The sequence below is a fragment of the Crocuta crocuta genome, unplaced genomic scaffold (assembly GCF_008692635.1).
Source record: "Crocuta crocuta isolate KB4526 unplaced genomic scaffold, BGI_CrCroc_1.0 scaffold149, whole genome shotgun sequence".
In the NCBI taxonomy this organism is placed as follows: Eukaryota; Metazoa; Chordata; class Mammalia; order Carnivora; family Hyaenidae; genus Crocuta; species Crocuta crocuta.
In genome coordinates, this window is record NW_027551561.1 from 4,964,815 (window position 1) to 4,979,360 (window position 14,546).

General features: G+C 59.4%; 1 protein-coding gene across 1 annotated transcript; it reads right to left on the bottom strand.

The window, feature by feature from the left end:
* Positions 1-1,246: 1,246 nt before the first annotated feature.
* On the bottom strand, positions 1,247-14,073 carry FOXN1 (forkhead box N1). Its single transcript, XM_077749904.1, has 8 exons — positions 13,951-14,073; positions 13,138-13,596; positions 10,778-10,888; positions 8,896-9,026; positions 7,486-7,582; positions 3,836-4,043; positions 3,131-3,622; positions 1,247-1,566 (listed from the first exon to the last, which is right to left on the bottom strand). Exons 1-8 carry the CDS (start codon positions 14,071-14,073, stop codon positions 1,247-1,249), a joined length of 1,941 nt encoding a protein of 646 aa, XP_077606030.1.
* Between the last annotated feature and the right edge of the window lie 473 nt (positions 14,074-14,546).

Sequence of the window (14,546 nt, forward strand, 5' to 3'; positions counted from 1 at the left end):
CTTCCTTTATTGTTCCGGGTCGGGGGACAATGGCCTGCCACCTAGGGATCTGCCTGTGCCTAACGGGAGCCCAGGCAAACCTCTGAGGGTGCTTGTCGCCCCCAGGCCCCCAGGGTAGGCGGAAGCTCCCACCTGGTGGGGGTTGGGCTCCGGGGTAGGGCGTGGCCCTCAGCCAGGCCACACCCCCTAGCTCCAGGGCGGTGCCGGGTCTGCCAAGCAGTCAGAGAGAGGGAAGCGTGGCTGCCCACTCCCCTCCCCGCCAGCCTGTAACCGGCTCCTCTTCCCTGAATGCCGAGACTGCCTGGGACGGTTGGAAGTAACTCGTAAGCTGGGACCTAAACTACATGAATTTCTTACAGAGAAGGGGTGAGATGGTAGTGATCTGGAGGGGGCCTTCCTGCACCCACGGCTGGGAAGAGAGGACACTTCTAAGTTTCTGAGGGCAAGGGCTTTTCCAAGCACTGTGTGTCAGAATTGGGCTCAGTTTTGGTCCCGGGGTGGGCACTGCCCCTCCTCTGTGTCCTTCTGGGGGAGGCCAGACAGAGCCTAGTAGGGTGGGGGCTGTTACTCAGACAAGAGGCCCACAGACAACCTGGGGAGAGGCCCCATACCTCCTCCTTGACAGGCTGCTGGGAGGAAGATGGGAGAATAAATACAGGGGGCTTCTGGGAGAGAACATGCCAGGAGCGGCCAGGCCTGCAGAAAACGTGGACATCGGGGTAGGGTTTCAGGGTCTTGGACCTGGCATGGGGACCCTGAGCCCTCAGCTGTCAGCTGCCCCAGGAATGGAGCGATCAGGCCCTCCGTGGTGGAGTTCTGATTCCTCTGGGTAGAAGGTGGGAGGGTGAGTGTATGTCTGAATGACTGTGTGTGTGTGCGTGTGTGCGCGTGCACACGCACGTGCATATGCATGCACACATTACACAGAAGGGCTTAAGTATGGATGAGTGTGAGTTAGAGAGAGTGTTTTTTGTTTTACGGGGTTTTTTGTTTTGTTTTGTTTTTTGTTCTCCCAGACACTGGGTTTTCAGGGACCCTGAGTGACAAGCTGGCTCACTCAGGTGGCAGAAATGTGTGAGGGGCAGCGTTGTGGGTGGTGTCTTCTTCACCCCCGGCTGCCGGCTAACAAACAGTTGGCTTAGTGGCATAGGGGACAGGGATGGTTTTCCTTCCTTGACCTTGAAGGTGAGCCCGACGTGGGCGGCCAGCTGGGACTTCCAGACAGACAAAGGCTTCTGGGCGTGGCTCATGCTAGGGCCATGGGCTTGGAGCTGGGGCTGAGGTACACAGCGGGGCCAGTGGGGGCCGTGGGGGGTGTGGGCTCCAGCTCCATGAAGGCCGAGTAGAGAGTGGTGAGGTGCAGGTCACCCAAAGCCCCGGAGCCCCCACCGCCTGGGGGTGCCAAGTCGCCGCTCCCACTGCCCGTCTCTCCCAGACAGGGCCCAGGCGGGAAGCAGTGGGGGGGCGGCGGGGGCGGCGGCATCGAAGATGATGTCGGGGACGAGGTCACCAGTACCAAGGGGTCAAGGGCCAAGCTGTCATCCTTCAGCTGTTCCCACAGATTTCCTAGGTGGTGGAGAGAACAGGTGTCACTGGGAGGTGCAAAGGAGCCCTGCCTGCCCCCCACCCCATGGCTCTCACATGCTAAAGAGAACAGGATTGGGGTACCCTTGACAGGGGAGCAGCCCCTTGGTGCTAGCCGTGTGACCCCAGCAGTTGCCAGAACTCTCGGATCTCTGTCGTAGCCTAAAGGATCTCTGGGGCTCTGTGTTTTCGAGGTCGGGGGTGGGAGAGTGGAGGAGTCAAGGACTTGAGAGCTGCCTGTTGGAAGGCACTCCGCAGTTAGCCTGCAGAGGGAGCCCCTGGAATTCTTCCCCCGGCTCCTGCCCAGGCTCCCGAGGAAGGTGGCTGTACAGCCAAGACCAAGGACCTTCCAACACAGGACCCGATGTGGTGGCTGGGCTCGGCTCTCTGGGCCTCCGCCACTGCAGGCCCAAGGAAGAGGAGCAGAGCTGGGAGCACGGACTCTACGGAGGAGGCAATGCTGCCACCCCATCCTCATTCTGTTGTGTGTCCTGCGTGGCTCGTGGCAGGCCAGGGCCTGGCCTGGTTATCAGGGCTGCAGGGATGGAGGAAGGGGGCCACGCTAAACCCTGGGCTGAACTTGGCTGCTTGGGTTCCAATCCTAACTCCCCTTCTTTCCAGCTGTGGGACCTTCAGTGAGTTACTGAACCTCAACGTGCTTTTGTGAAATGGGTTTAACAAGCCTCCTATTTTATAGGCCCATACGAGAGAGCACAGGTGAAGCAACTCCCGTGATGCCTGGTTGTCACGAGGGGCTCAAGTAAATGTTTCTAGGAGCCCACATGTCTACACCTTCCTCTGAGGCTCCCGCTTCCTGATGGGGCTGAGGATCTAGCTGCACGTTTCTAAAGAGCTTTCCAGGGCCTGGGCTGTCTCCTCACAGGACTGGGAGCTCTGTGAGGGTCAGCTGTCTCCACCTCCTTGTGGACGTCCCCTACCCTGGTGCACCCAGAGGGTCCGAGGCCAGGGTCGGCACCCTCCGCCGAGTCTCCTGTCGCTGGGACCAGGGCCTGGGCACATGCACTGAAGTTTAAATTAGAATGTCTGGGCTTGGCCACGTGCCGAGAGATGGGGCGGGCAGGGTGGAATGGGATAGATAGAGCCTCTTCCCAGACTCCTATCCCCAGAGCTCTCCAGGACTGGCCTTCTTCTGAGGCCTTCCATTCTTCCTGGGGGAAGATCTCTTTCCGCCTTCCGTATTAAAAGATGAACTCTGAGAACACGCAACCACTTCTAGGGAATGTCCCGACTGTCAGTCGCTCACCGCCAGCATGGAATGGGACTTGGGCTCTTTCCCATCTACCCGGAGCTGAGAGTGGTTTGATGATGGGGCCATTTGGAACATGTTCAGGGGCAACGGGAGGAGGGGGACGGAGGCAAGGACGTCCCTCTTTGCCCCCTGAGCATCCCTTTGCCAGTCTCTGCTTCAATTGACCAGAAACCTGGCAGCGCCAGGCAGCTGCCTGGAGACTCAGAGGAGCTGAGCCACGCTGCGAACGCACCTGCCCAGTCCTGTCCCACCTTCCCTGTCCCATCCCCGGCTCACCCTGGAAGTCAAAGTCGGTGAGAGAGGGGTTGATGGCATCCAGGTCAGTGCCAAGGTCTCCGTCTGGCAGCAGGGGGTCATGCACGGTCCTGGCCGGGGAAGGCTCGGCCAGCAGCTTGGCGCTGTGGCTGGGCGGGGTGTTGGCAGGCAGAGGCGAGTCCTGGGGGGTGCCTGGCTGGGCCCGCAGCTCAAGGTGCCCGTCTGGCTGCGGGAACAATGGCTGTGGAGGTCCAGGAGGGGCCAGGCCCGGTGAGAGGTGCGAATATGTCTGCCCGTAGCAGGAGGGCACGTGTCCCCCAAGAAGGTCCTGCAGGGGGTTCTTGCCAGGAATGGGGCCTGGGGCTGGGTGGATGGAATGCAGTGGCTGGGAGAGCCCAACTGGAGGGGCCAGGGGCCGGACGGGGCCGGAGGCTGCCAGCCCGGGGGGTGGGCAGCCCAGCAGTGGGGAGCCCAGCTTCTCCCTCTTCTCTCCGATGAGGCTGTCCAGCTCTTCTGAAAAGACCCAAGAGAGACGGACACCGTGAGACCTCCCTTTCCTCACGATCCCTCCCCAGTCTTGGAATCACACAGGTCCTTCCCTTACTAACAGGTTCTCTTTGCTCAGCCTATTCAGCTTCTCTCTCTCTCTCTCTCTCTCTCTCTCTCTAGACTTGTGGATATGCCAGGCCCTCCCTCGCTCCCTTGCACTGCCTGCTGGCCTCCCACCTGGCTTGGCCATGCTCTTGCGCACAGCGATAGGGTCTTTCCTCTTCCACTTCTGCAGCTCCTCCTGCATCTTGTCGATCTTGGCCGGATTGAGGGCCCACAGACAGCCCTTGCGAGAGGAGCTTCCTGATTTGTTCTCCACCTTCTCAAAGCACTTGTTGAGAGAAAGGTTGTGGCGAACAGAATTCTTCCAGCCGTCGGGCGCTGTCTGCCGGGGCAGAGCGAGACAAGAATTCAGGCCAGGGTTATGCAGCCGGAGCGGGGTCTGGGCTCCAGGAAGCTCTTCCTGCTCCCTCTGGGCACAGAACCGCCACCCGTCGGGAGCTTGTTGTCTTCCTCAGCACCCAGCCCATGCTTGACACCCATCGGTGGTGGGAAGGGATCTTGACCGCAAACTATTTGCACTCAAAATCTGCCTTCAGCCCGCCCGCATGTCTGGGGACCCTTCAGAGGACCGCTGGGGTGATTCACAAAGGGACGGGCCCCATTCCCTATCTGGAGTCGGACCACTCACTCCCCTGGGTCCTCTGGCCTGTGCTGGGACCCCTCTGTGGAAAGGGAGCTCACTACTCAGGTGTTGGATGCCACCTTTGGACTTAGGAGGAAGCTGTGGAATGTTCCTTTCCTGGGACTACCTCATCCCTGCTGGGGCAAACTCAGAAGCAAAGACAGAGGGGCGAGGTTGTGTCTGGCCGTGTGCACCTGTCGCACACACGTTGCGTGAATATCTGGGTTTTGGCGACAGAGGGAGGGGGAGGCTGGCTGTGTGTACGTGCCCTCGCGTGTCCCTGAGTATGTCTCCCGGGCGTGAGCCTGTCTCCTGGGTGTGGGGCCGCGAATTCCCTCCAGCCTGAGGATGTACGTGTGAGAAAGTCTCTCTGGGTGTGTGAGGGTACCCATGAGTGCATGCGTGTGTGGGTGTGAGTGTTCACATGAGTGTGCCCGGGGGGGCGTGGCCTGGGGGGGCCAGCCCTCAGGTGGGGAGTGGGGGGGCTCGTGCCAACAGAATAAACACCCATTAGGAGGCCCGGTCATGCCACCAGTGCCGTAATTGTGCTCAGGGAGGGTTGTAAAAACCATTAGGCTGACTCAGTTGGGTGAGAGGCGGTGGCGGGGGTGCCAGTGGGCACCCCATCCTCCCCACCTCCAGCTCTGTGACAGCCTCTGTGACAGTCCTGGGCCCAGGAGGGGGGCTGACTATGGGCAGAACATCTGCTCCAGCCGGTGGGGCCCCCATACCTTCAGCCCCTGGTCCCTTTTCCCTTTCAGCTTGCAGTTTCTGGTTAACGAGGCCCGGCCACTCCCTCCTCCCCAGCTCTCTTGCCCCCGGGGAGCAGCCAGGCTGAATCACGCCCAGCAGGACTGGGTCCCGATGCCAGCCAGCGTCAACTGCAAGTTGCTGGCAGGAGCCGCCGGGGGCCTTAGTCGGGGGCAGCTGGCCTGAGGGAGGGGGCTGGTTGAGATGCCCCCCAAGGTTCCCAGGGTCATGAGGGAAGATTCTTGAGCCACCAAACCAGCCAGCTGGGGATTCACCTTCAATCCCACGACGGTCCCTGCTAGGAGTCAAGGCTGTGTCGCCTGATGGGCAGAGTTAATGGGCACTGGGCCCTTTTATGGGCCCATAAACCTGTGACTTTGGGATGCCAGGGCAGCCCCCACCGCAGCCACTTCCTGTTTGGAAGAGGGATGGTCAGCACTAGCAATTATGTCCAGGGGCTGGACATATCCCCAGTCCTACATCCCTGATTCATGGGGCTATAGGACACCCGGCTCAGCTGCCTTGGGCATGAGTGCTGCACACCCCAGGGTCCACTCTTCTTGCCCGGAAACATGACCTTCAAATGGAGAGTGAGAGATAAATGGGGCAGAGGATCTTCGAACTAATTCGTTGGGTAGGTCAGAGGGGATCCGTCAGAGTGGGAAGGACCGTATGTGCTAACAGGTCCAACCTGACCATTTTATGGATTGGGAAACTGAGGTCCAGGGAAGAAAGGGCCTGGCCCTAGATCACACAGGAGGCAGGGACAGAGCTGACTCCAGCTCTGTCCCCTCATTAAGGGCCCTGCCCAGGTCACCCTATAGGGCTGGCTTCACCACTGGGGCCCGTCCCAGGCTCACAGATGCTTTCTCTCTGAAGTCAAATGTAAACTCGGGAGTGAGGGGTGATGCAACTGGCTAAGAACAACAACTAGAACCAAAACCAAAACAAAACAAAAAAGCTGTTAGACCTCTTCACTCTCCAGCCCCATAAAACAGGGATTACACGGCTCCCAGGAAAAATAATTAAACCAGGAAGATGAGATGCAGGGAGGGGCTGGGGGCCAGGCCGGGAGTCGGCAGGGAGGAATGGCTGAGAGGAACAGGGCAGGGCCCTCACTTCCCTCTCTCTGGCCTGGCCCCTGGAAGCCCTATAGAAGGCCCTCCAAAGGCTACAGGGGTTAGGAAGAGTTTGGTCGTCAGATCTGTTGGGATATAAGGGCAGCCCCGGATACTGGCTTTGATGCTTCTCGGATCCTAGAGACAGCCCTCTCCCCTCCTCCTCTCCCTTCCAGAATCTCTGGTGGATGGCCATTCTTCCCCATTCCCGGCCGGACCACTTTGGCCATCTTGCCCACTCATTGGATGCCAATGCAGCAAGTATAAACTTGCTTGGCTGTCGGCTTCTGATTAACCCCAGGCAGGACCATTGGGAAGAGCGTGGAGCCAGGGATCGCGTACTGACAGGTGGAGATGAGTCCCGGACCCCGGCCTCAGCTCCTGCCTTCTGTCTGGTTAGCGGATGAGATTGTATCCCCCAGGATGTAGGGACCTGGGAGAAGGCACTCCCCACACACAAACTCTGATCTCCCCTGCACCCACCCTGGAAGAAGAGGTCTGTGCTGGAGGGTCTGGGGAGGGGGGGCAGACGTGTGACGCCAAACAGCTTGAGGCAAAAATGGATTGCCCCCCCTTCCCCCCCGCTGTGTGACCTTGAGCAGGTGGATCACCCTCTCTGTTGTGTTTGCCCATCTGGAGAGAAGGACATCTGTCCTACCTCTAGGGAGGGAGTCTGGTAGAGCCCTCAGAAGCCCCTTGAGTGGGTGACAGGAACTAGATACTGTACAGGTGAGCCACCCAGTTCCCTGGAGCGCTTGAAGACTGTGAAGCCCACACCCCGCTTTCCTGCAGAACTGTAGCTGAGCCTGCCGCCCACAGAGGCAGATCTTAATCTCTCCCTGGAAGGCAATGGGTCTTGTGGTCCCAGCATCTTATGCCACCTTGGCTGCCTAGCTCTTACCCAAATTCCTTAACCCTACAGCAGCCTGGGGGCAGGGGTGGGGACAGGCTCTCCTTTCTTCCCAAGGCGTCTCTCCCTACTTGGGGTAGGTGGATGCTTCTGGAAGCCTGTCAGGATGGGCATGTCCACTTCCCACCAGCATAAGGACTGACTCCAGCCTGCTGTGTAGCCTTGGGTGAATGGCTGGAGATCTCTGTTCCTTGTACGGAACTCTGACCTTTTGAAGTGGAGACAAGGGGAAGCACGGTGGGGGGGGGGGGTCGCAAACCAACTCCTGGCTTTTCTTCTAACTCTTGTTCCACCTTCCAACGGAAGCCTCCTGGCCTGCCCAGGACTTGGGGATGGCAGGATCGGGGTGGATCTTGGGGCTCACCTTGAAGTAAGGAAAGTGCTCCGTCATGAAATTGTAGATCTCGCTGACAGGAAGGCTCCCAGTTTTACTGTTCTTAAGGGCCATGAAGATGAGGATGCTGAAGGCAGAGAAAGCCTTGAGAGTTTGAACTTGGGGCAGGCCGGGAGTCTCCCCCTCACCACCCCACCTGTCCTGGCAAGAGTAGTTGAGGAGGAGCCAGCTGGAGGCTTAGGTGAGAGGCTCTATGAGTCCGAAAGGAGAAAAGGTGAGAATGAGTCCGCGGAAGTCAGGACTTAGGGCTATACGAGGGTCTTGTGGAATCTGAGAGCCTCGGGTTGTAATCCCGGTTTGGCCACTCACTAGCTATGTGACCTTGAGTGAGTGCCTTAACCTCTCTGAGCCTCAGTGTCCTCCGCTTTGAAATAAAAAAAGTAATAGCTACCTCAGAGTTGTGAGGATTAAGGACGATGCCTAGAATACAGAGGACACTCATTAAATGGAAGCTGTCATTACCAGTCAGCCCTCAACCAATGGCACATTGAATGTTGGATAGTAAGGGAGGGGACTGATGTTTCCTGAACCCCTGCCCCTACAATGTGCCAGGCACATTTTCTCACTTAATCCTTCCAAAGGCCTGAATATCGCTACTCCTTTTTTTTAAACAGAGGAATAAACAGGCTCAGAGAGGTTCAATAACTTGCCTGAGGTTTCACAGCTAGTAAATTCCAGAGCCTCGACTTGCTCCTTTTCTGTGCATCTTCCTGCCTCCCACAGACCCCCTCTCTGTGCTCTTGGCTGCTGTTTAAGCTCCTTTTTCTTCCCTGAGCTCACGTAGGCTGACGACCAGACCACGCGTGGAGGACCTAGCACCCAGGAGGTCAAGTCTCACTGCCGGTTGGACGAATGACACGTCAGGTGGAAGGTCTCCGAGGTGGGGTGGGCGCTGGGGGCTTGGCGCTTACAAGCCCAGCCCCCCAGAAGTTAGCTCCCATCTTGCAGGGGCTAGAGACCTGAGGTAGGCAGGCCTCCTCCCTCCCTTATTTATTTCCATTAGAGCTTTGGGGTTGGGCTTCCTTCTGTACGTAGGGGAAAGGAAGGGACACAGGAGCGAGCGTCCCTCTTAAACTCTCCGTCCCAGGTGCTGGGCCTCAGGAGGCTAGAACTTAGCGGGCCCATCTCGGGACCCACATCCACTGAGTGGAGACTCTGACATAGCTCCCCAGGGTTACACAAGAGGTCAGAGGTGATCTAATCCATCCCCCTGTCCCCCCGCCCCCCTGCAGGAATCTCTTCTCCAGCATCCTCTGGAAGCCTGCTGGGTACGACTTCCCCTCCTCTGGCATCACCTTATACCTCGAAGATTCCACGCCTCAGTTTCTCTGCTGGTCCTCTCACCCACTCCCTTCCACCCCAGGGCGTGGGGAAACTTACCTGTAGGAGTAAATGGGTTTGGGGAAGAGAGGCTGGTGCCCATCGGCGCTGGCCTGGGGTGCGATCCGCTGGTATGGATAGTGTGAGGAGCCCAGGTACGGGACTGGGTAGCCGCCGCCACCTGGTGAGTACTGTAGAGGTCAAAGGGGCAGGATGGTTGCCATGGTAACGAGTCTTTCCCAAGGTGGGGGTGATCCCCTCCTCCCCCCATTCGTATACATCCAGAGAGGGAGTTGAAGCTAGAGTCTTCTCTCCCTGGTCATGGGGTCCAATAGCAGAGCCATCTGCGGGGGCTGGAGGAGGGCGGGGACCTCTGAGGGCCTCTGAGGAGATCCGCATCCCCAAATTCGGGGTCTCAGAGCCCCCAAAGCTCCCTCCGTCCTGGCTTCCTTCTGCTACTGCCAGCTAGGTGCTCTGGTTGCCATGGCGATGGGCTAGCGAGTGTGAGGCCTCCCCGCCCCGCCTCCCCTGCATTTCCCGGAAGCAGCTGGGCCAGAAGCAGGGTGTCCAGCCTGGGTGTTCGTTTGCTGGGCACTGCCACCTTTTATGAGTTTCAGTGGTTCTTTGAAAGGGCCGGTCACGGTGGTGGGCAGGTGGGGGTAGGAGGTGGTTTTACGGCAAAGGGAGTGGCTGCGGTGCCAGGGGTGGTGTTTTATGGGGGCCCAGGGGGTAGGAGACTCTGACTCCCCCTTCTGCTCCAGGCTGAAGTGCCCTTTCCAGGTCACCCGAGAGACACTTAGTGCCTGAGTCACCCTCTCTGCAGGCTCCATAAAGGCCTGGGTGCGGCCATCTTGTTCGAGGGGGTGCGGAATGCAGAAAGCATCAAAGCAAGGCTGGGCATGGTGAGGCCATTTAAGGTCTGGCAGCCCCTTAGCCCTGCTGTGGCCCAGTCCCTGATGGGCCAGGCTGCTTCAGGGACACCCCCGACCCGGGCTCACACCTGGAGCCTCAGGACGACTGTAGCCTCGCCAGCGAGGCTCCTCACGGCAGTGAGGGTGCCCCCGCACATGCTCCCGCCGCTTCCCTCTGTCTCTCTCTTTCCCCCAGCAAGGCAAGCAGTCTGACCACCTCCCCCACTCCCTCCACATGCCTGCCTCCCTGAGTTGGCCAAGATCAGGGCCAAAGCCAAATGGCTGGGAGTGGAACCTGCTCCACAGGCAGGGCCTGTCTCAGCGCCAGGCTGCAGGTGGATGGAGCTGGGCGCTGGGCGGCCACTTGCTCCGTCTTGCCCAGCGACTCCCGGGAGCTGCCTGGCCGCTCTGGGGCTCTTCCCGGCCTCTTTCTGAAAGCCCGCATCCCATGCCAACGTGGGACAAGTACTCGGCGGGCTGTACAGGTCCGCATCGCGGAGCCTGGGCAGTGGGGGTGCCGAAGGGGGGGCCGGACCAAGGATGCGGGGATCTTGGAGCCTTCTAGGTGGGAAGGCCGCATCCCTCCATGCCTGGTCCCACCCTGCTGAGGTGAAAGGGAAGTTTGGAGCCAAGGCTGCGTAGCGTAGCGCGACAGTGGCTGACCCAGATGGGAGCCCGTCGTTTCCTTTCTGCTCCGTCTTGTGTCCCCCCGTATAACCCCTTTCTCTCTGCCCCTGTGTTTGGCTCTCCTCCTCCATCCCTCTTTGATTCGCATCTGGGCCCTGTCCCACTCTAGGCCTCACTCGCTTTTCAGAGACTCTCAGATGAGCCCCATATACTCCTAGAGAAAGGCAATGGCTTCCTCCCTTCCCCTTGAACGCCCTGTCCCCCAGCCCCAGTGGCCTAGCCTGAGGTCCCGGGTCCTGCTGCCTCCCCCTGTGGGTGTGCATACCCACATACACGCGTGCACACCTCACACCACATGATATCCTGAGGCCCCAGGGAGTCATGCCCACCTGTCCCTGACCCACCTGGTGGAAGGAGGGCTGGGAGGGACAGTACATGTGCTGCAAGGGAGGCTGGTAACAGTACATCCCAGGACCGGTCTCCAAAGCTGGGGGCTTGACCTTGACCTCTGACCCCTGCTGGGAGAGAAAAACAGATGACCAGCCTGGGCCTTAGTGTTCTTCCTCCCTCTCTTCTGTGGCTTGAAACTTACACAAAAGCAACCTCTCCTCTGCCTCCCCCGACACGTATTCCTAGAGAACGCATAGAGAACAGAGAAGGTCAGGGGGGTTCCCGCGGGAACTCAGCACGTTAGTAGTGGAGCTGGGGCTGGAGTTGACAGCGCTCCCGCTCTCATCAAGCCTGGCTTGGGGTCTGCTTGCGTTCAGAGCTGCCAGCCTCTCAGAGCAGGTCTGGGAAAGACATCTGGAAAAGGCCACTGCTCTAGAACTCCCACTGCAGAGCTATAGTTAGGGGAGCCCAGGCAGTGGCCGGACAGGTTGATCCAGCTCATGACCCTAAGCCCTGCTACTTCGTCCTCTGCAAAGCCTAAGGGAGCTCTAGCACTCTCTTTGGAGGGGGTTGGTGGGTCCTCCCCACTCTATCTTCCTGTCATCCTCAACTCAGGGCCGCTGGTCTGTTGGAGGCCCTTGGCACTCTTTCATCCCTGTCTGGAGCTGCTGCCAGTGGGTGGTGGCCAGACTCTGGCTCCCCAGGGGTTGTGGGCTCCGCAAAGAGCCCCCAGATTCTAGCACAGCGCCCCCAGAGTAGGGCCAGAAAGCAGGCACAGCTAGGCACTGGAAGGTGAATAAGGCCGGGTGGAGGTGGACCACTCTTGTTGGGTACCCAGGGGACCTTGGAAACCAGCATCCGGGCCCAGAGGGTCAAATCAACTGTTAGCTCTTTGTGGATGTGCCCTGGGGTTGCTGATGCAGAGATAGCCGTAATCATAGCATCTCAGGCCCGGAAGGGCCAAGAGCACGATGTCCAACCTCCTCATTTGGAAGATGATGGGGCTGAGCCCACTGAGGGGAAGTGATGTGTCCCAGGCCAGCCAGTGAGTCGCCCAGCTAGCTGGTCCTCTGGGCCTGAGCCCCTCCCCACCGTGCAGGGGGTAAGGGAGTGGCCTCAGAGCTCAGCCTCCCTTCCCATAGGCCAAGGCACGCCTTGGGCAGGTGCCTCGGCCTCTGCGGAACCTTGGTTTCTTCATCTGCAAAATGAGGACAGCGAGGGATCTTTAGAGGGTTGTTGTGTGGATTACACGGGCCGCTTGAAAGAAAGGATGTGGCACAGCGAGCAGGGGCTGGCGCTGAGTGGACATTTGGGGGCAGCAGCTAATATGATGGTGCCCTCACCATGAGCTGCTGCCGTGTTCACTGGGCCCGAGGAAAAGCCATCAGAGGGTCCCAGAACCCAGGCTCTTGACTTGGCCACAGCTGGTAGCTACTCAACTCCTTCTCTATCTTCCAAGTCTAGGAATCAGGCTTTGTTGGGGGTGGCTTGGGGACAGAATGGGAGCCAGTCAGAAAGCAAGAGGTGACCGAACGCGCCCGATCTCGTCTGATCTCGGAAGCTAAGCGGGGCCGGGCCGGGCTAGAGCTTGGATGGGAGAAAGCAAGAGGTGAGGGGAGCTGGTGGGCATCGGGAGAAGGCACAACCCCGGCTGAGCCCATTCAGTGCTTGCTACCTCAGGGATCTCCAAACCTCTCTTTAGCTTTCCTCTGCCCAAGGCAACAAGCCTCTGAGGCGGGTCTCCGTAGTCATACTTTTCAGATGAGGCCCAGAGAGGTTAAGTGACTAGCTCAAGATCACACAGCTTGTGGGTGTGGCTGTGAATGGGACATGTTGGTTGGCCTTCCAAGGCGCTTTCAAGATATTTCTATGAGTATACCCAGGCACTGTTCTGGGCAAAGAATGGGGCCCGGAAATTCTTTTGAGAAGACTTAAGGCCTCTCTCTTGAGGCTCTATGCTGATGCTAGAGAGGAGAACATTGTGCTCTTTGGCTCATCGCTAAACCCTTTCTCTTGGTCTCTGGAATGTGTTTTCCTTCTCACATTTGCATATGGGCGGGTAGGTCTGGCTGGGGATTCTTGACAAACAGAGAAATCACACACTGGAATCCTGACTCAGGAGCCTCTGGGAAGCTGCCAGCTTCCTTAGCCTGACCCGCCTCCCCCACCTTGCCCCCTCCATGCCAGGCCAGGTCAGCGTCCCCTCCCCCGCTGACCTGGAAGCCAGAATGAAGCCGAAACCCCCAGCTTTCTGAACTGGCTTCTGCCCTGGCACCTACTGACCCTGAATGGAAAGGTCTGGAAAGGGAAGGCGGAGTTCAATCTCAGGGCTTCTGCGAACTAGGAGGGATAGGAGGCGGCTGCTGGTACTCACCAGGACTTGGGGGCTGTGCTCCTGGCTGGGGTAGGGGAGCCCGTTGCACCAGGCCTCTGCCGAGAAGCCGGGCAGGAAGGCCTCAGCCTCCCTGACATCCACGGGGATCTCCTCGAAGGTCTCCAGCGCCCCCGGAGTCTTAAAGGAGTGTCCATCGAGGGCCAGGGCGGTCTGGGCCTCGGGGAAGACGTCCTCATGGAAGTGCCGCTTGTATGGGTGGAAAGGCCCATGGCCGCCCTTGAGGAAGTGCCCAGGGCTGCTTGCAGGGCCCTCCTCAAAGCCGAAGCTGGTGAACTTGTCTGAGGGTGAGAGCCGGAAGGGGCCCGGGCCAGCGCCGGCCGGGCAGTGGACTTGCTCAGGGCCAGGCGACGCAACGCTGGGGCTCTGTGGGGGCAGCGAGGATGCCCTCTCTGGGGGGCCGTCGGGCACAAATGATGAGCAGCTGAAGCCGGCAAGCTTCTGGGGTGGATAGAGGGTAGAGAGCCCGTGAGTGGAGGCTGGACCAGGACGCGGCTCTGTGCTGGGGTAAAGGGGTCTGTGGCTGAGCCCTGGGGGCCCCCAAATGATGGAGGAGATATAGCCTGCCTTTGGGAGCCCTGGTCTGTGAGGGTTCACAGCTCCTAGACCTGAGGTGCCCGAGCCAGATGGAAACACAGCCTTGCCCTGGGCAAGCCCAGGCCGAAGGGATAAGAGGAGGCCTCTGTCTGAGCACTTCTGGATCCTTGGAGCCGCTGGGTACTTGTTGGCTGGTGGAAGGGACAAGGCAGACCCCAGGGGGTCCCTGGGGGCGGGGCCTAGGTGCCAGGTACTTACGTTCTGTGGGGCGGGTGAGCCTGGGAGGCCCGGCGCCTGCATGAGGTCCCCCTGGGGCTCGCCCTCCAGTCTGGCGGGGCCGGGCAGCGTGGCGTCAGACTGCGGCGGGAGTAGCGACACCATCACCCAGTCCTGGCCTCGAAGAAAGCCAGCTGTGATGAGAGTGAGGACCGGGGTCCGGGGGTGACCGACCCCAAGTTCACCACCTCCACTCCCACCCCCATCCCTGGGCTGGGACCCCGACTCCAGCCAGACACCTGGCGAGACAGAGACGGATAGACAGGCGGGTAAACACACAAAGTGAGAGAACGTCAGAGACAGAAAGGAGCAGATAAACGAGAGACAGGAAGAAGGCGCGGAGGGGAGACTGGTGGAGGCGGAACAAAAGCATGCCAGGTAGGAAACCCCCCACCCCTCTCCAACCCCAGGAGGGACAGTTGGCTGCTTTGGGGCTCAGTGGCAGATGGTTCCTCCAGCCCCCGACTCCCCAGTGCGGGACTGAGCTAGGTGACCATGGCCAGCAGTCTCTGCTCAGTGACTGAGCATTCAGGTGGTCCTGACAGAAGGGGAACTGGAGAGAAGGGGTCAAGCCCAGG

Excerpts from the sequence above, each read along its gene's own strand:
- FOXN1 (XM_077749904.1), bottom strand. The coding sequence starts at position 14,073 with ATGGTGTCGCTACTCCCGCCGCAGTCTGACGCCACGCTGCCCGGCCCC. Across the intron at positions 13,597-13,950 it reads GCTCACCCGCCCCACAGAAC|AAGCTTGCCGGCTTCAGCTG; the intron begins GTAAGTACCTGG and ends TATCCACCCCAG. Across the intron at positions 7,583-8,895 it reads AAACCCATTTACTCCTACAG|CATCCTCATCTTCATGGCCC; the intron begins GTAAGTTTCCCC and ends CTCTGCCTTCAG.